The sequence below is a fragment of the Ochotona curzoniae genome, unplaced genomic scaffold (genome assembly GCF_017591425.1).
Source record: "Ochotona curzoniae isolate NIBS_2020 unplaced genomic scaffold, NIBS_Ocur_1.0 contig_4148, whole genome shotgun sequence".
Taxonomy (NCBI): Eukaryota; Metazoa; Chordata; class Mammalia; order Lagomorpha; family Ochotonidae; genus Ochotona; species Ochotona curzoniae.
The window spans coordinates 1,758,152-1,779,429 of record NW_024466146.1 but is presented as its reverse complement, the minus strand read 5'-3'; the positions used below and the strand labels follow the sequence as shown (position 1 = coordinate 1,779,429).

Genomic DNA, 21,278 nt, shown 5'->3' with positions numbered 1-21,278 from the left:
CCTTCCCTTCCTTGTTCTCACACGAGCTGTTTGGGTGCTGTGATCACTTCTAGCACAGGCAACCTCACCTTGGCATTCCATATTGTGCACTAGTTTTTGTTGCGACCAAATCTGGCTCGACCCACATTCTGTTCTGGTGCCTGGATTTGCCAGTGGATGACGTGGACAGATTCAGCCTGGTCTTCCCCCGATCCATGCCATATGTAACTTTCCATGGCCTGTTCTGGACTGTTTCATATCATGTTTCTTGCGCTTACCTGCCAGGTCTGTGTCTTGCCAGAGGAGTTGCCCAGGCTCTTCCATCAGAACCTCTCCCAATGTCAGATTTTGCACATACCAGCAGGTCCATGAGCCAACTCCACTCAGTTCACCTCCTGTCTTAGCAGGAACAGTGGCTTTTCCTGACTGGCCTTCAACCCAAACTGGTCCTTGCTGTTGGATGTTTCAGCCCAGCCATGGCTCGTCCATACCCACATACAGCTCACACATGGCTCAGTAGGGGTAGAGACCTTGCCAAGTCCATCCCACTTCTGCCCTGGTCCTCCAGGACACCAGAGGGTGTTGGAGTCTGGCCTGGCTTGATGCATCTAATCCCAGTCTACACATGTGCCAAGGGAGACTACACCCGTATCCTGATCCGAATGCAGCCCCCATTCCAGCCCACATGCCGCTTGGTGGGAACCTCAACCCAGCTAGGGTTGTCCTCTTAGCTCCCCAACTGGGACTGTTCCCTGCCACAGATACACGCATGCCAGTGGTTGCTCTGACTCAGCTTGGCTCAGCTCCTCACCTGTCCCGACCTCTGCCTTAGACACTGTGGCTTAGTGTTCCTGGCTCACACAGACAAGTAGGTACAAGAGCCTAGCTCGGCATCAGCTGGGCTCTATCCTGGTCTCTAGTTTCGCTTGTGGGCTAAGGGTTGCGGAGTCCTGCCCAGTCCACCCTGTTCCATTACCAATTGACACATTAGCCAGCTATTGGAGCCACTTTGCCCTGCTTGTCCGACCCCCAGGTCTGGACCACATGTTCACCAGCGGTAGCTGTGACTCACCAAGGGAGTTTCCCAAGTTCCTCCACTTCATCCACTCCCATACCCAGTTCTCATACATGCCATTGGTTTTAGGCCAGGTTCTGGTGAAGTCTGGTCTTCCATTTGGCCTTGTATGAGTTGGTGAATGTTGCAGCCCAGCCCACCCCACACCCTATTCAGGATGCACATTTGGGTGCTGCTTCCCTGACCAGTTCAGACTGTTGGGGGTTCCTTTACCTGTGATTGATGGCAGGCTCCTTGGTCACACCTAGCTTAGTCTTATCACCACCCCATCTCTTGAGCTAACCAGTGGGGCTAGAACTTCCACAGGGTTTGGCCCACATATCCCCCACAGACTCTGCCCCTGGTTATGGTTCTCGTGCTAGTTAATGTCATGGCCCTGCTTAATGTGACCCTTCTCCTGATCCATCATCATGTCAGGGTGTGATTCTGCTGGACAAGCCCTGAGCCATAGCTTTTGCATGGACTGGTATTTGGTGGTAAGCATTGTTCAGTGATTACAAGTTTTTCAAAAGAAGAGTTATTGCCATTGGAGATCTTTACGATTGCTTCACGTCCTAGAAGCACAGTTGGTTCAACCTGGATCTACCTAAGCAGCGATTCAAAGAACCAAAACCCTAGAGCTCCCCAGGCGGCCAGCAGGAAAAGATTTTTAAATGAAGCTTTTAATGGACATGCTGTTAAACTTATCATGTGTAATAGGCATATTATAGCCTCAGTGCAATCCCTTCATTTTCTTCATCTGCCAGAACTATTTCAAAGTAAATTTGTGCAAAAAAAAAAAAAAATCGAGGTATTAAGAGGGTCATACACCAGTTTTGCTGCTTGTAGCATGTAGTGTGGGAGTAAGCCACGAGTGGCAGTCAAGCCCCTCATTCTTGCAAGCAAAACCCTTCTGTGCTAAAGCAGCTGAGTGTAAAGGGCTTTCTGAAACTTTTAAGAGTCTTGCATACCTGAATGTTTGGGACTATTACTGATTTCCCATGCATACCTGAATGTTTGGGACTATTACTGATTACTACATTTCTTTTAAAATTCTAATGGCTTCATTTTTCACTAAGGTTTATTCACATGTAACAACTGGGTGCTAGAAATCTTACTCTATTTCTTAGAAATTGGTTACCTTTCTCAGCAGAAGCCAAAAATATCTTGATTTGGCTATAGGCCTATTTTGTTTGGGATTTGATCAGGGGCTAGGGATGGGTTATAAAGGACCTCTTTTTTACTGATAAGAAATATTATGTTTATCCATTCAAAATTACTACTTTTGGGGGCTGGCATAGTAGCTCAATAGGTTAATCCTCCACCTGCAAGCACCAGTTTATGTCTGGCTGCTTCATTTCTGATGCAGCTCTCTGCTTGTGGCCTGGGAAAAACTGGAGGTTGGCCGAAAGCTGTGGGATGTTCCATCCACTTTGGAGACCTGGAAGAATCTCCTGGGTTCAGAGTGGCTCGACTCCAGCCATTGCGGCCATTGGGAAATGAACCAGCAAATGGGAAATCTTTCTCTCTGTTTCTCCTTTTCTCTGTAAATCTGCCTTTCCAATAAAAATAAATCTTTTAAAACTTAATATACTTAAAAATATGAAAGACATCGTTCAAGTAGTTAATGACTACACGAATGTAATGGCTCATAAAAGGAGAGGAATAAAGGAAAAAGGGAAAAATGGAAAACATCAACTAGTATCTTGATTGCTTATGCTGTGGTGGGGTTGGCACTGGGCTTTACATGCTGTCTCATGGCAACTCTGCCACTGTGCCTTAGGAGCTTAGGCAGGAAGTTACTAAACGGTTGGCCCAGAACTTGAACATCTGATTTACAACTTGTTCCATCACATCAAGTTGCTGATGTTTAGGGAGAGTCAGGTAGATTGATCAACTGTTTCGAGTTAGATCCCAAAGTAGTAGTGCGTAGGTCAGGGAAGAAAAATAAAAACAGCAAGGACTTTTGCAGTAACATCCCCATCTTGTGGTGGTTTCATGTATTTTTGAATATTTAACAACTCCAAGCTAGCTCTAAAGTAAATGAATTAAGGCTTTGCTGAACACTGTTGGATGGTCATAAATCTCTACTACTACTTTCTAGTTTTTGTTTAAAAGGTTGCTTTTCACAAGGAAGTATTTTATTTATAACCTCTGTTTTGGCACACAGCCATTTATTGATAATGGTTTGGTTCCTATATTCAGATCAATGTTTTTCAATATGTGTCCTCTCCGTTCCCAATCCATGGGTTTTGGTGGTAAGTCATACTTCATTTTAGCACATCAACGGGTGCAATGTAAGTGGTGATTGATAACTTAATTACAGAGGTTTGCAAAGAGTTTTTGAAAGATTGAAGGACAGTTTAATAAACAAATGAAAATATTTGGAACTGAGAAAGCTTAGAGCAAAATTTATTTAGAGAATTCATTCATTCATTCATTCTCGAATTCATTTTTCTTATATGTCTTTACGCACCACTTTGTCCATTTATGGTAGTAATAAAGAGTATGTAAAAATCACACTTGGGGCAGATAAAAATTTTTGTTAGGAAAGCTTACATATTTCATGGAAACATGATTTGATTAACATTAAATGAACTTGTATTCCTTATTTGTCTTTGCTAATATGACTATATATACATATATATTTAAAGGTTTATTATCTTTTTTATTGAAAAAGCAAATTTACAGAGAGAAGGGGAGACCGAGAGGAAAATCCTCCATTCACTGGTTCACTGCCCAAGTGGTCACTGTGGCTGGAGCCGGGACCCGAGAATCTAGAGTTTCCTCCAGGTCCCCCACGTGGGTGTAGGGGCCCAAGGTTGTGAGTCTTCTTCTGCAGCCTTCCCAGGCCACACACGGGGCTGGAAGTGGAGCAGCTGGACATGAATGCCCATACAAGATCCTGGCGCTTCTAGGGAGAGGATTAACCTGCTGAGTCGTTTGTACCAGGCCCAACTACAGACATTTTCAATCTTTATTTATGTGTGTGCTTTTTTTTTTATGTTGCTTTCTTTTGCTTTTTGTACATACATCCATTTTGGTTATAATATTAAGTTTTTAAAACTTTATAGCGTGCTTTTATGCTCTTTCACATGGTACCCAGACAGTTGTCTATTGTTGAATGCTTTGGATTTTGGTGTTTTGAAAATTTGACCAAAAAGCTTTTGGAAACATTAAGGATTTGTAGAAGATTGAACCTAGAGGAAATGTATAGTTTTTAGACTCTTTATTTTGAAATAACATCAAAGTTATAAAAACTTGGAAGAATAGTACAAATAACTCATGACATTAATTAACCATTTTCACAATTTTTAACATTTTGCCACTTTAATTCTTTCTGTATATGCATTTTCCCCCTCAACCATTGTGCTTATCTGACCCTTTTACTCCTTAATGTTTCAGTCCCAACTTCCTGAGAGTGAGGTTATTGGCAACATAAATTTTTTTTTTAAAGATTTATTTTTATTATTTTTTCATTGGAAAGGCGGATATACAGAGAGGAGAGACAGAGAAGAAGATCTTCTGTCCGATGTATCACTCCCCAAGTGAGCGCAACGGCCGATGCTATGCCGATCCGAAGCCAGAAGACTCTTCCAGGTCTCCCACGCAGGTGCAGGTTCCCAAAGCTTTGGGCCGTCCTCTGCTGCTTTCCCAGGCCACAGGCAGGGAGCTGGAAGGGAAGCGGGGCTGCCGGGATTAGAACCGGCGCCCATATGGGATCCCGGGCGTGCAAGGCGAGGACCTTTAACCACTTGCGCCACCGCGCCGGGCGCGGCAACATAAATTTAATAGGCCTCATTTTAATGTGATATTGGACAGTACTCTGGAATGTGTTTAATAAGATAGTAGGAAGGAAAAAGTAAGAATAGACTTGACTGGCCGCTCATGTCCCTTGAAGGCCAAGGAGAAATTCATTTCTATATTTTAAGAGTATCTGAGTGCCTGCAGTGTGGGTCGACCCAGGTTCGGTCGCAACAAAGACTAGTGCACATTATGGAATGCCGAGGTGAGGTTGCCTGTACCGGAAGGGACCGCAGCGCCCAACCAGCCTGAGAACAAGAAAGGAAGTGGGCAGAGCTGGCAGGGGAATAAGGGAGGGTTCCTTTGCTGGACAGCTACTTCCACAGGAGAGCATGGGCTGGGATGGGGGCAGACCAGACTAGGCAGAGCTACCACACCTGTGCGCCTCATGTGGACTAGATCAGGGAAAGGCCAGGCTGGGCGGATTATTCCTATTGGTGCAAACAAAATTAAAGTGGGCGAGGTTTGTTTGGGCAGCATCAACTGGAATCTGGGAGTGGGAGAGGCCTGGGAGGGAAATAGTGGGCTCATCCCTCTTGGGTTACCACTTCCATGGGAGGACATAAAACTAAGACAGCGGCTGGGGTGGAATGGGATGTGGGACAGACTGGATTACTGCTACACTTACTGGCAAACCAGGGTAGGGGGTGGGCCTGGTTGGGGTTATTGTGGGTCGCTCCAACCTAGGCTACAGCTCCTGCTGGTTTATGTGAGGGCCAAGTATGTGCTGGGCAGAACCAGGCTGGACTGCAACACCCATTGGTTCCAGTGGAAGTCGGGAGTGAAAACAGAACCAACCCAGGAATTGCAACCACCAGCTGATTGGAGCGATGGACGGTGCCAGGCCCTGTACTTGTTAGCACATACAAGAAGTTTCTTTGGAGATCTTCCTAATCTAAATGCTAGACTCAGAACCCTAACGAAGAAAAGAGAGAAGACAGAACAGGTCAACCAACCATCTCAGCTAGGATGGACTATGTCAATCAGTGGATTTTTCAAAGATCTCATAGTGCTTGGAGTGGCAAGATTGACAGTGATTCATAACTGTGGCAATATCAAGAACACTTGAGCAAGAACCTCAGAGCATGCCCTATATCCGGGACCTGGGGAGGGTGGGAAATTGGGTGGGCTTTTCCCTTAAATACCCCCCTTTGAATATGAAGCTAACAATATGGAAAACATACTAGTATTATCCACTTTCCTGTAGCCCTTGAACCTTCTTACCCTAATCAACTATGTAAAGAATGTCAAAATAAAATTTATTAATAAGAAAAAAAAAAAAAAAGGGTATCTGAGTGCCTGAGCACTGCAGTGGGCAATGACGGATAGAACTTTGAATGTAGTACACAAGTGTCCTCAAGAGGTTATAACTCAGTGAATGGTTGAGATGATTTTAAGGAGTATGGTGTAGTGAATACTGTGATAGAAAAGAAGAAAGACTTTCTGGTTAAAAGATCAATGATGACTTTGAGAATGAATTACAGAATGCATTTCCACTCTAAAGGATGTAGGCTTTGAAAGGAAAGATTGCAGGGATGTAAGTGGTAAATGAGTGGCAGGGAAACTGATGACGTACACTGTGGCGTGAACTTAGATACCTGCAGAGAGGGGCAAACAGTAATTTAACAAGAGGAATGTATTCAGAAGAAGTCACTGTTTCTCTGTTGTTCCCCTACTGCCAGTGGCCTCGCCTAGTTGAGAATGAGTAGAAATGGGAAGTGCTTAGCTTTGGAAGGGGGACATGTGGGGCTAGGTGAGAATATGGATATAGTTCTGGGGTATATTTCAATGATATGGTTCTGCATGACAGATGTATGTAATTTTCTTAGTCCAGAGGGGAGTGTGTAGTTATATGAAGAGGAGAAAAGAGAAACCAGTTCTTGGAGAATCTAGAGCAGACTTTGAGGAATGACTGCTAGCAAAGTGAGAGGAAACATTAGGAGTACTGCCAAACATTGTGGAAGGTTGAGATTCCCTCAGCGTGGACTCCTTTTGGACTCAAGGTTTCTGCATTGTTCTCCCATAGAGCTCCACTGTTTGAAAGTAGAGAGAAGTTATCTTGAAATTATCAAGGTTAGGATCATCCAGTTCTTACCCTCCTAAGTTTTACATAAACGAAAGAAAATTGCATGCCATTTTTCATTCCTATTTTTATTTCAGTGATCTTTTTCTCTTCCTGCATGATGAAAACCACCCTTCTCACCTCCTTTACCTATCATTTTCTTCCTTCCTGCATTTTCACAGCATGCTATTTCTCTGAGATGTCCCAGCAAGCAGGCCAAGCGTCATACTGACTTCACAGAAGAACAGGCTGAGCTGACACCTGTAAGTTCTGTAAACATATCTTGAGACTACTTAAATATCAGGGGAAAAGAATGTATTCATTAGATTCCAGTGATGAAACTTGGTCCTACAGTCTTGGTATTTCAAATGAAAGCTGAATACCCCCCACCACCACCACCACCACCAACAACAACAAAAAACAGAGACAAGCAACTCTGATGTGGTACCATTGAATATGAACACACATGGAAAGATTATGTAGGTGGTGGTGTATCTGATACAGAGAATTTTTGTTTTGGAACCTGAAACCATGTGTTTGCTTTCCTTTTTATTCTGAAATTAGTATGATGTTAGCAGATTTGGCCATTCTTCAGAAGGGGATATTAAGTGGAATAACTCCTGCACTGATACTTAACTGAAAACTTAATTTCCCTATTCAAGAAATATATTCTCTGGTCCAGGGTTAACAGACCTGATATATCAGAGCTGCTCTGATGTGGAGGCTGCTTACCACAATGGCTATTAAGTTCATCTGAATTGAAATGTGCTCTAAAGATAATACACCTTGGATTTCAAAGATTTAGTATAAAAAATTAATCTATCTCAATATATTTTGTGATTGTTAAAATCCTAATGTTTTAGATATTTTTTGGTTAAGTAAATATAAACATTTCAGTGTTTTGTTCTGCTTTTTAAAATAAGTGTGGCTACTATTAAATTTTAAGTTAACATCTGTGCCCTATGATATGTCTCCCTTGGACAGTGCTGCCCCAGAGTCCTCTGTTAACATAAAATAAAGCAAAGCCTGACTCCCTGATCATGCTTCCTCTTGCGCTCCCTCCCTTCCTTCCTATCCTTTAAACACACTGAAAATACTAGTAGTAACCCAGTTGATTTCATAACCCACTAATAAGTCTATCTCAAAGAATGAAAACTACTTGTAAAGGCTCGCTTCCAGTTCCAGCATTCCTGCCCGTCTCACTGAATCAATAATCCTTGCATTGTCATCTGTTTCTTCTGCTCAAGCAGTGCTTAATCCTTTCCAGGCTCAAGATTCCTTTATCTAAGAAATAATCTATGAGACCATTTTATTCCAAATGAAATTCACAAATAATCTACCTGCCACTTGTTTTATCAAATGAATGAAATATTCTGACAGTTAATACTAAGGAAAAGTAACTGAAAAGTATAATGAAACCTTTAAATATGGAAATACTTGGCCACCTCTATGCAAAAGCAAGAAGGCAAGCCCTTTTAATAAAAACCCATATACCATCTTAGAGTCAGCACTGAATTTAAGAGATGTGAGAAGATCAGCATTTTTCTTTTTCATAAGCAGTACAGGAAAAAGCAGAAACACGAATTAACCCCATAATTGGAAGTCTTCTATGAATGACATTCATAGCATACCTGTGTGCCATTTGAGGAGAACGGAAATCTTTGGGGATGACATACTAAGACATTTTTCAAAGTAGAGAAAATGAGAAAGTACAGAATTCTTGCAAGTGAGATGAGTGTCACTTACAACAGTAGTGACAAAATCATTGCCAGTGTTACAGTCTGGGATGAGGTGCTGATGAAATGATTTTCATACTGAATTTTTCAGCCTTGCACTGGTTATCTCCCCAGATACACTCAGTATCCTGGTGGAGGCTGTATCCCAACCATGGGCTTAATCCCGATTTCCCACATGGTGGCAGGAAATCAAGCAACGAGATATCACCACTGCACGCCCTCCCCCAGAATGTTACTAGCAGGAAGCCAGGAACTGCAGCCACATCAAACCCAGGCTCCATTGTGGGACACACGCAGCTTCCCCAGTATCTTAATCACCAGCTCATTGTTCAGCTTACTTAAAGCCACCAGCCACTCTCACTTAAAGCTAGGTTTCCTTTAGTGAAGTAATTTTGCAACATTCTGAAATAGTCTTTGTAAATTCTGAACCAAAGTTATACACTTCGGTTTATTTTACAGGGTAATATACCGAATATTAAAATTACTTAAAATAACTTATTTACATAGGTAAATTTGAGTTAGGTTCCAAATAAGATTTCCCATCTATATGATTTTCTATGTACAAGCACTTAAAAATCAAATGGAATGTGAGGATTTGTTGTTCAATAGTGTTTTTTTTTCATTCTTTCTTTCTTTTTTTTTTTTTTATGTCTGCTGGGCAACTGTTTCTCACTTGCATACCAGTAACTCTCCCTTTCACGTCATCCTGGCACCCCACAACATCCTCACTGTTTTCTGAAATGCCTCAGTGAGGGCCCTGCCTTCCTGCGGAACTTCTGGTTTCAAACGTACCTTTCTTTCTCTGCTCCCATCTTCCTGTCCTACTCAACAGCAGCCTCCACTCACCCGCCAGAATTGGAAGTCCCCACCACCTGCTAGTTTCCCTACCACTGTATTGTAGTTTGCAGCTGGTCTGTTTCTGTCTCAAGAACTCTGGATGCTGTGAGGGAAGGGAGCACCTGCCGCGGTGCCTTGCCGTGCTGGTGCCCAACTTAGAGTCCAGGCTCAAAGTGGGAACCCACTAACTAGTTGAATAAATTGAAGGGGGAAAAAAAAAGTGAAATAATGAAATGGATTAAAAATAAGCCTCTGACTCTGTTTATAGTGGTGACCAAGATATAGGATACAAGAAGGACCCTTTTTATGAAGCTGCACTTTGGTTGCCCAAATAACTTGTGGCAGGGCTGAAATGCTGATGTCTCTTACTCAGGTCAGATCTTCAGCTGCACTGCACCCTTCTCATCCCTCCGCCATCCTTCTCCAGCAACCAGTGTCCCTTCCCTCTGCCATTTCTTTCAAAAGATCAGGAAATTGCAAGATTATAATCTGAACAGTATCAGTGGGGGGAAGATACATAAAGCATTGTTGAAAGGGAAACATTTACTGCTTCTAGTTTCCAGATGTTTATTAACGCTACCAATTATTGAAAGGAACGTGAAGACCTGATTCCCCTGCCTGCCAGTGCAGTGAACAGCTATGTGACCATCCAACCACAATGTCATTTATCATCTCCTTTAGCCATTGTTTGCGGTCTCCTCTTTTAGGTGTTGGCATACTTGGGGGACCCCCAAACATAGTAATTACCTATTTTTAATCTATTTAAATTTTGTGTTTTGAAATGGAGGTATTCTGAATCTTTAAACCAATAGTTAATTATTATTGCCTCTTACTAATCAAATTATACTTTTCTAATAAATTGAAGTCTCAACATGATAAGAGTTTGAATAAATCATATGAACTTTTAAAGTTTGAATTTAGTGTTTGAGATTACACTTTCTAATCATACTTTTGCTTTAATGGCCTGGACACATTTCATTGTGCCTAAAATTTGAAAGTAGTTCTCTGGACATAGATAGTCTATTCATATGGAGATTTTTCCCCAGAAATGATAAGTATTATGAGTAAGGTATTTAGCAGTAGATTATAAGAAACTAGTTTTTGAAATATCTGTTTTATGTTTTACACAGTAATTTCGTGGGAACACGTTTTTACCTATTACAGGTAAACAGCAAAAACACAAATGAGAGTAGAAGCAATGAAAGTTATAGTTGTTCTTTCTGGTTGTGCTTTTTATTGTTAGGATTTTCTCATTAGCTGCAAGCTAAGTTGAATTTTCAGGCATTTCTGTTTCCCTGATGTAGATGGATGAACCTTGTCTTTAAAAGGCTGTACCATCTAGGTAATCAAGGACTTAATGATGGTTTCCTATTTTTGTCTTAAAAAAAAAAAACTTTATTAATGCATATCTTGGTAGGTGTCTATTTTGTTTGTTTTTGAAGAGTAGATGAGAGAATTGAGTATACTTGTAGGTGATGAAATCGCTGTAGGAAATGCAGCATATTAATCTGAGCAAAGATTGAACTAATATTTACTTCTGATGTTTTTGGTCTTGAAATGGTGTGTTTTATCATTTATGACCACATCCTTTTTAAGACGTTTAAAAACTTTTATATGAAAGCGCTCTCCCATCCACTGTTTTACTCTTAAAGGATTGTAGTAACTGGGGCTGGGGTAGGCAGAACCTAGGAAGTAGAACTCAGTTTGTGGCAGGAACCCAGTGCCTGGGCAATCACCCAAAGCTCCCGTGACATGCGTTAGCAGGAAGGTGCAAAGGGAAGCCGAGCCGGGACTCAACCTTGGCACTCTGAGCTGGGATGTCGGCCCCTCCCCAACTCCTTAAGCTTTTCTGAGAGAATGCTGCTGCGTATTCGTTTGCATGCTTCTTTCTGAATTTTTGGTTATATAAACAACTTGATACAATTTTATTAAATACTACATTTTCTGTAAGCTATTCCAAACATTGCTTTAAATAGTGACTAGTAACTACATAGTGTTTATAAAATGGCAGATCAGTATTATTTAGGGATAGGCAAATCTAAACTACAGACATCAAAGCAGCTGTAGTTTGAGGACAAATAAAATGAATGACACAAACTTACCCTAAAACTCGCTACTGAAAAGTCAGTAAGAATGAAAATGACAGTGACCATATGTGACCTGTATTTACTATTTTATTCAGTTGATTTATTGTGTGAGTTCTTTAGTGTGCACCATAGTCCTAGTATTCACATATACTATGTGAGTTTGTATGTCTGACAAAATATTTATGGGTGACTATGACTGAATTGACCAGAAATACTTGCAGAAGTTTTTTTTTTTTTTTTAAAGTGATACTCTGTTCTCATCAGAAAATGCTAGCTCTGTAACAGGAGGAAAGCTTTAGCAAGAGAAAGGATGTGTGGTTAGTCTTCGGTCTGTGGCATAGTTATGCTATGTGCGTGGTGCTTAGGAGCACTGCCTACCAGGCCAAGCGACTCCATGGTGTCTGCGAGTCCAGGTATTACCCAGGATATCTGTGGATGCAGATGGCAGCTCTCCCTCAACCCTCCTTTCCTTTTCTTTCTAAATTTTCTTCATGGGCATACTTCATTTAGCTTAAGAAAAATTCATGAGATTAATTGTAGAGTATCATTCTTGCTTTGTCTGTTTGTTTTATAAGCACATTAAGCCTACACTGACTTCTGTTATTGCCTTTTGTTTTGTTTTGTTTCTCTCTCTCCTCACAAGCATTCCTATCTGGACAGGGAAACCTCCCTTCTTCTGAGAAACATTGCAGGAAAGCCTTCTCATTTGCTGACCAAGGTGATCCTTCTTTGCACATGCATGTAACTATTTACTGCCTTATAGGTAGAGTATGATTTCTGTTTTTTGATTGCACTGTCCGGTTATTGCTTTCTTACTTAGCACCTTTGTCCTTAATACAGGTACTTTTTCTTTTGCCTAAGGTAATCACCTGCTGATCTTAATGATTAGCAGACGATATTGAGAATGGAAAATATTTTCAGTAGTGTTCACTAGTTTTTAATGCAGTAGAATCTTAATTATGTTATACATTTATCATATTGTAAAAAAAAAATGCTTTGATTTCTAGTCTCTAATCCATACTGTTAGTTTCCTGAGCAAACTGTGCTTCCTAATTTGTGTTTATATTATCATCTCATTTAATTAAAACATTTACCTTTAGAAACAGAATCTTGACTTATGCCAACTTTGTCAAATGAGAAGGGAAAGCTGCAGCTTTTACCTTTCACTCCATCGAGTGTTTTCCAACCGTCCGGCTGGGTGTTCATATGGCTGGTATTTTACATCAGCCTAAAATCTTTCAGTATGGCCACCATTAATTAGGAAATAATAGGGTAGAGAATTGAATATGTTTCTGTCTACTATCAAGTCTATGTTTCTATGTTGCATTATCTTCTTTAATTACTGTAATATTAGATTCAAGAATGGCAGGCTTGTATATGGTTTCTGGCAAGTAATAGATAATGCCTTAAAGTTATTATTACTGTGTCTAAGATGGTACTTTTAAATTCATTTTTTCCTAACCTTGTCAAATTTAGGAAAGAAGATGAATGTATGAAATTAAAATCTCTACAAGAAAAAGCTGAAAGAAAAGACACTGTTCTCTTGCCTGAGTTCCCACCAGGGAAGTACAGAAGGCTAAGCAAGCAGTCTGGCTGTGTACTTTGTAACAACAGCAACAGTTCTGTGTCTCTGTATTGTTTTCCTGGAGTCCACACCTGACACCTTAACTCCTATGTCATAGCTTCTGTTCTGTATCAACTCCCTCCACTGACAGCTGCTAGGGCTTTTCTGGAAGATCATCAGCATGTTACTACCACCTTAAATCCCAGACATGTTTGGCTTCCTTACCCACACTCTCCCTGAGGCCCCACGATATAAACAGATGCCAGTCTTCTCCCCTGACATTCCTGCTCCCGTGTAGGCTGCTGCCATTCTGACTCCAGATTGAGCCCTCTCGTCATCCTTGGCACCTCTCTTCTCCTTAACTGACTCCAGTCTGTAGGGAAACCTTTCTTAGACTTCAGGGTTTATAGAGTTTGCCAGTTCATTTTATTCCCATTGCCAACACCTTGATAAAGGCTGTTACTGAAATACTAAGTTACCCCTTCATTTATGTGTTTCCCCCAGTCCATTTTGTACACTCCTCTCAGATTGGTTCACATCTTCCCATTTCCTTTGCTGGGCTATTCAGTATTTATTGAACTGCATATTGTGCTCTATGCTGAGATACATCCTATAAACTGTGCATGTTTCTCATTCTCAGGAACTCACTGTTTGCTTATGAAAATGGATGATAAACATTGACAAGCAAGTGTGAGAAAAACCCTTTGAACCATGCCCAGTGGGAGGAAGGAAGCAGGATGAAGGAGTGGGGCAGATGGAGGGGAGGGGTAGTAGTCCATCTCCCTTGCCTGTGGGATTAGAAGAAGCCGGCCTGAGGACGAGGTGGTGCTGCAGACAGAAAGCAGAGGAGCGAGGGGAGGAGCTGGAAACGGCCATGTTGTTGAGGGCAGGTGCAGCTGTCTTGATTTGGAGAAGTAGGCAGCGGTCACATCATTCAAGCCATGCAAAAGCACATTTTTTTCTTTAAATGCAGTGTAAACCTACTGAAAAGAATGACTTAATTCGCCAGTTCAACCCAGTTTTCTGAGCAGTTTCTGCAGGCTAGTGAGTATTTACAGTCGCAAGAATATGACAGTCACCGAGGGAAAGTTGCTTGCTCTGCCGCAAAGAGAGCTGTCAGGTAAGGTCAGGGTCACTACAATCAGGAGCTTCTCCTCTGCCCAAGAATTAGTTCCATTGACGGGGTACCTGAGCAATGGCTGCTACGGCTTATCTTCTTCCATCATCTGCTGTTAACTACTTCCTGTACATTGCCCTGCTTACACACAACCAGAAATTTTAGCAGGAATGTAATACAGTAGCTAAAGAGTGAAGTGGGAGGAGAGGGCAGAATTCCTGAGCAAGTCAAGCCATGGCGCCTCGTACGTGAGCTGATGTCAGTTCTTTCCATTAGAGTACCTGGCTATTTGGAATTTAAGATGGGAATGCAATTCCTACGTGCCACGTGTGGCATTCTGGCTTTCCTTACTGAAGAGCCTGGTGCCATGGCTCCTAAGAGCCCCGAGGCCTCTGGTGAACATAGTAGAGCCTGCCCTCTCACATGTTGAGACCCTGTAATAATCATTAGTTAGCACCCAATAGAGTGAGCCCAGGAGTACTGTGCCTAGGCATGATCAGCGAAGGAGTGGGTCGTTTTCTGTCATTAACCAAGTTGTCTCTGTTCTACTGCAAGTGAAATAACATCGCATGTAGCGTTCTGACCCAGGAGCCTCTGCATAAACCTCGCCATGCAGTTTCATTTTTGAGTGGCAGTAGCGCCAGAACAGTGTACCATCAGTGGGCAAAGTCCAGACAGCTGGTCGGCTGCCCTTTTATCTCTGGTGCTGTTCTGCAGAATTCCTTTGACCTGGAGATTTCACATGACACAGCGATGTGTCCCTCTTTTACCCTCCTTCCCATAGTTCTGTCACGGATGACACATCCCATTTCCGTTCCTTTACATCTTATCTCTCCTACTAAATAAATCTACGTTCCACGGGAGGGTAAACTTTATTCCTGCAAATAGACAAGCCTAGCACACAGACTGCACACACCTGCCAAATGATAGAATGGTCATTTAGTGACTATCAAAGTTTAAGAATTGCTGTAATGTGACCTGCCCTCCCCCTTTTTTCCTTCAGAGAACTTATTAAATTACTGTTAACATGACTGTCCTTTAGTTTTGACAAGCAGTTGTATTCACTTATACTCCAGAAGTTTAAGCTATAACCTTTAAGCACAGATAAGCTGCACATTGGAGCAGGAGGAGCAGGCGGTTAGCCCGCAGCCATCTACATGGGCTTGGAAAGATAAAAGGCTTTCTGCACTTCATTTTGTACAGTGAATTTCATAATAATATTGACTCTGTGTTGTTTGGAATTAAAGTCTCAATTTCATGGCTTCTTCAAGAGAAAGAAGCTAGTTATTTGACTTTTGAGTTGCATTTTAAGATTTATTTTTTTTATTATTTTTTCATTGGAAAGGTGGATATACAGAGAGGAGAGACAGAGAGGAAGATCTTCCATCCGATGATTCACTCCTCAAGTGAGCGCAACGGCCGATACTATGCCGATCCAAAGCCAGGAGCCTCTTCCAGGTCTCCCACGCGGGTGCAGGGTCCCAAGGCTTTGGGCCGTCCTCAACTGCTTTCCCGGGCCACAGGCAGGGAGCTGGAAGGGAAGCGGGGCTGCCGGGATTAGAACTGGCGCCCATATGGGGTCCCGGGCGTGCAAGGCGAGGACTTAACCACTTGCGCCACCGCGCCGGGCCCTTGAGTTGCATTTTAAAATAGAGTGTTTCATAGATCCTGAACTGTTTATCAGCCCAAGTTATCTTTGAATGGCTTATTTCACATAACCTTTTAAACCTGTTGCATCAGTGAAATAAACTACATGCTGAAGAAACTACTGACCACTGTTCAGCCTTTTAATATCAATTGGCTTTGTTCTGAACTCAGAAACTTAATTTCTCTGTGGAAGGAATTCATTAACCGTCTCTTAGCAACTGGTAACGTTCTCAAAATACACGTGGTCTGATTTTTACACTATGGAGTGCTCTAACATTTTGTAACCACAGTGTTGGCTTTCATTTAATCATACGATCTTCACCCAGTTTTTGTCCTTTATGTAAATTTGAGGAGACTTGACATTTGATGGTAGTTGATAGCCGCACTGGAGTTTTTCAGTAGAAAACAGGTTGTCTCTTTCCTTTTAAGAGAAAAGGAGACCCAACGTGGTAGGCTAGCAGCTAAAGTCCTCACCTTACAGGTGCTAGGATCCCATATGGGTGCCATTTCATGTCCCGGCTGCCCCACTTCCCATCCAGCTCCCTGCTTGTGGTTCTGTACATAAAGCAGTCAAAGGCAGGCCCAAAACCTTGGGACCCTCTACCCACACAGGAGGCCTGAGGAGGCTCCTGGCTCCTGGCTTTGGATCAACTCAGCTCCAACACTTGTGGCCACATGGTGAGTCAGTCAGCAGACGGAGATCTTTTTTCTGTTTTTTTCTTTCTGTGTATCTGCCTAATAAAAATAAATTAAAATCTTTTAAAAAAGGAGGAAGAAAATTTAAAATTTCCTATGTGTGAGATATCTTTTATTCATGTTTAGGAAAGTTGTGAGGCAGTGTGAAGAAAAATAGTTGAAATATATAGGGCAGAGCCCGAGCACGGTAGCCTAGCGGCACAAGTCCTCAGCTTGCACGCACCAGGATCCCAAAAGGGTGCCGGTTCTAATCCCAGCAACCCCACTTCCCATCTAGCTCCCTGCCTGTGGCCTGGGAAAGCAGTTGAGGACGGCCCAAGGCCTTGGGATCCTGCACTCCTGTGGGAAACCCAGAAAAGACTCCAGGTTCCTGGCTTTGGATCAACACAGCTCTAGCCATTGTGGCTGCTTGTGAGTGAATCAGCAGACTGAAGATCTTCCTCTCTGTCTCTCCTCCTCTCTGTATATCTGACTTTCCAATTGAAAAAAAAAAATACATAGGGCAAAAGGCGTGTTTTAGCAGAATATGAGCTAACGATAGTTTTGTCCTTTGTATTAAACTTGGGATACAAACTCTAAACATAGATACTCCTTGCTGTTATAAACTGTTGGAAGTCTTGTAAGCATACCATCTAAATACATCAACAAAGATTGATTGATCATTCACATATTGCACAGTGTTCTGTAAGCTAAGACTGTTTTTTCTCCAGGTTCAGATTAAAAGACATGGTTGTGGCCTAACCATACAAAGCAGATGTAAATGGAGCCTGCCACAGAAGAGCTTACCGCCTGGAGGAAGCACTAAATATCATGAACCCTGGAGTCTGATGAAGTATTTTCATTTCTAGTTTTGCTCCAAAAGCTCCATAGTCAGTTGGCTCCTCAAAAAGTTTCTAGTAAGGATTATCCCTGTAATAAACTTGGAAAGAATAAACTAAAATTTCCCAATGTTGAAATTAAGGAATTAGTTCTTAAATTTGAATTTGGTGAAGTTTCAACAGGCCACATAAGGGCATTAAAGAAACATTGTAAGTAAATCTGACAGCTAAATTTGAAATTGTTAAAATAGCCCCAACTAGATGCTTGGTGTAAAAATTATTTCCGATTGATGGTTGGGCAATATAATTTGTTTAATATGTTAGCTGCTTGTTCATGGCTCTGGTTTATTTAGTCCTTCTTTCCAGCCTGTGGGGTAGAAAATATTTGAATTTAAGCTAACACTATAATAGAAAGTTTATGTCAATGCTTAAAAATTAGCACTGATTACATTCCATTGTATTTGATAAATTTAAATGGAAGCATGAAATGGAAATGCTATTTTTGTATTTATAAGCAATATCAAAATGTAAAGATTTTAATATTCTGCTTTTTAAATAAGTATTTTTTAGAGCCTTTTTAATTTCAACACACATACCCTTTCCCCAGTGTGAACATCCTAAACATAACGCTCTGCTGTGGATATGCTGCACCACATTGGCTGTACTCGTTCACACTGCCCCCCATGGCATTACCACCCACAGTCCATAATTTACATTGGAGTTCTCCCCTGGTGTTGGCATTTTACAAATACCGATGTGTATATACTACTGAAGTGTACAACTGGCAGCTGATGTTAATTTTTTAACTACTGGTATTTTACTGTTTCCATGGCTTTGATCTTTCCAAAGTATGGTGTAGTTAGAAGTAAGTGTGTAGCTTTAGTTTCTTTGACTTGATAATATGTATTTGAAGTTTCCCCCTATCTTTTAGTGTCTTGATAACTTCCCTCTTTTTAGTGTCAAATCATGTCCTACTGCCAGGATGCACTGCAGTGTGTCTGATCCAAGTTTTGGAAATTATGAATTACGAATAAAGGTGCTGCAAACGTCTGTGCACAGGTTTTTCTGTGGACCCGAGTTTTCTGTTCCTTTGAGTCAAGGAGAACAATTATTGGAGCAGATGGTAAGAGGAGGGTCAGTTTTCTAAGAAACTGCCCGAGTGGCTTCCAAAGTGACTTTACCATTTTGCATTGTTACCGGTGATGGATGAGGTCCTATTGCCCTTCCCCTAACCTGCATTTGGTGAGGACGTCAGAGTTTGGAATGTGGCCCTTCTGATAGGTGTTTGGTGGTTGTTGCCATCTTGTTTTAATTTGCGATTTCCCTTGTGGCAGATAATGTGGAACCTCTTTTCGTGTACTTATTTGCTACCTATATGTTTTCTTTGCTGACGTAGCTGCATCTTCTGCCTTTCTTTCCAATTGAGCGGTTCGTTTTCTTGAGTTTTAGAGTTCTTTATACATTTTAGATAAGTCCTTTATCAGAGACATCCTGTAAGAATATTTTTCTCAGAAATTCTGACTTGTCCTTTCATTCTCTTGAATATTCCCTTTCTTAAAGATGTTCTCAGCTTTGAAGACATTCTTATGTCTACAAATTAATTGTAATAGTTTAAAGAATTTGTCCATTCAGAAGTTCATGTTTATATTTCAAATACACAAAGCATTAATTGCACATGTCCTTTTTTCCTAATCAGACTTAAAGATCAGTTCTTAGGGACAGGGAAGTGAAATTTGCAAATTCGTACAGGTAAATTCTCTCTCTCTTTAATAAAAAAAGAATTTTGTTTCTCTAAGATTCATTTATAACCTGCTGTTAGGAACAAAAAGATGTGTTAGGTTAAAATGTAATCAACGTGTTATAATTCTGCTCTTTGTTCATTTGTGTAAGGAAGTCTTCCTTTCTCTTAAAATAGCATGTTTTGTTCTCTGCTAATTGTGTTTTCAGGTAGTATTTCCAGACTGCTCATTGTGTTAATTTGGCAGCTTCTTTCACTGAAAGGGATCAGTTTCTTGCAATCCAGCCCAGTGCCTTCCAAGCCACTGTTTTCTTCAGTGTTCCACAGGGGAATGAACACTGAGCTTGCCATGAGCTGGGAAAGACAAGTGTGAAGCTGGTCTTTTAAGAGCCATTAAATAAAGTGATATGTAAGATGGCACTTTATATTTTTCTTAGACCTTTTCTAGAATATTCAGTGACTTAGAAATAGAAATTTTTTCTTCGTAAACAAAGGATTACTTAACGTCATTTTTGTTTTCAATTGGAGTTTAGTGGTACAGTATATGTTATGGCCTATTGCTAGAAATTACAGGTAAGTACTGCTGTTAAAATACTATTTGCTGTTGTACAAAAAGCCAAATGCTTAACTCCATTTTTAGTTTTTCATGGTTCATAATCTACTAGAAGTCACATTATTTGGAAAATTACATTTAGCATTTAAACATTTTATGAATTAGTAGGAATTTAATTGTGGACAAGGAGACATTAATTGTTTTTGAAAGCGGTACAAATTTAGGCATTCAAGACAGCCTCTTACATTATGCTAATGAGAACATTCTACAATTTTTATTTATTGAGGACTTTCAAATAGTGCAAAGAAGGAGGCTCTGTTTTGTTCTTACTGTTATACTTTCTATAGCGATGCTGTAGTGTGCAAGCACTTGCCCGTACCTTCCTGGCGGGGAAGGGGCCATTGAGGCAAGACTGAGGGACCCTTCAGGGGTGATATGTCAGCAGGCCCTCAGAGGGCAGCTCAGGTTTTCCCTGGCCCCAAACCTGATATCTCTCTGCTTCAAGCTGACAGATTTATAGAATTTGATTGTATTGCAAAGCATTCTAGTGTAAGTTGTCTACATCCTTATAAAAATGTTCTTTCCTTACGGTGTGTGTTCTTACTTTTAAAAAACTGAGTTATTTCAAAAATGTGCTCTGTATCAAGTATGTGAAGTTATAATAAAATTCAATGCTGAAAACATCCTTCAGAATGAAAGACTGCTCAGGTTTTCCCATCACCTTAGCACTGATTCACCTGGCATGGTCTGTGTTCACAGGAAGAACAGGCAGCGAAGGTGAAAGCTGAGAAGATCCGAGTTGCCCTCGAGAAAATTAAAGAAGCGCAAGTGAAGAAGGTAGGTGACTTGTGGGGTCTTGGTTTTGTGTTTTGTCTGCGGGGGGAAGGTCATAATCATTTTTAGGGATTTGTTAAGAATTGCCTTTTTTATATGACATACCTGCAAGATGTGGGGAGCTGAAAGTGTATTTCTTTCTGGTAATAATTTTTTTTTTACTTGGAGTATTTCTTGTGGGTAAAATGCCCTTTAAAGAAATACCTTTGTGACTAAATTCTCCAAAAAGAATAGGACCAAATTGTTTCAACAATATGATATTACCTGTTGTTAGAAATTTTAAAAGGCTTTTCTTTAGTTAGGTTATTTGGTATCTTAATTTTTTTACCCTTTCTTTGTATTTTACCTTTTAATTTAAAGCATGTCAGTATATTAAATAATAATGGAAGATTGCTTTTCTTGAGTATAGATTTTGGTTTGCATCTTAATTTCGTTTTTGCATGTTGGCAGCTGGTGATCAGAGTCCACATGTCTGATGACAGTTCTAAAACCATGATGGTGGATGAGAGGCAGACGGTGAGACAGGTGCTGGACAACCTGATGGACAAATCTCACTGCGGCTACAGTTTAGACTGGTCACTGGTGGAGACTGTGTCTGAGCTGCAAATGGGTCAGTAACAGCATTGCTTTAATTTCCATGGGAGTCAAGTAATTTTTATGATGATAAAAGCATTTTGAGGCATGATTTTATTTCTCAGTTATTGTAGCATTTCTTTGATATGTCTTGTTCACCTCAGCTTTCATAGTGGTTA

The 21,278-nt window shown here is 41.0% G+C and overlaps 1 protein-coding gene across 3 annotated transcripts in view; it reads left to right on the top strand.

Moving 5' to 3' along the window:
* The window catches only part of RAPH1 (Ras association (RalGDS/AF-6) and pleckstrin homology domains 1), a 50,948-nt gene that overhangs the window by 12,871 nt on the left and 16,799 nt on the right, over nucleotides 1-21,278 (top strand). For 2 of the 3 annotated variants that reach the window (XM_040984525.1, XM_040984526.1), the window contains exons 4-7: nucleotides 7,082-7,162; nucleotides 12,203-12,277; nucleotides 20,452-20,529; nucleotides 20,977-21,136. In XM_040984525.1, coding sequence (XP_040840459.1) covers nucleotides 7,082-7,162; nucleotides 12,203-12,277; nucleotides 20,452-20,529; nucleotides 20,977-21,136 — 394 coding nt within the window. The remainder of the gene's footprint in view (nucleotides 1-7,081; nucleotides 7,163-12,202; nucleotides 12,278-20,451; nucleotides 20,530-20,976; nucleotides 21,137-21,278) is intronic. The other variant, XM_040984524.1, reaches the window with a different exon arrangement.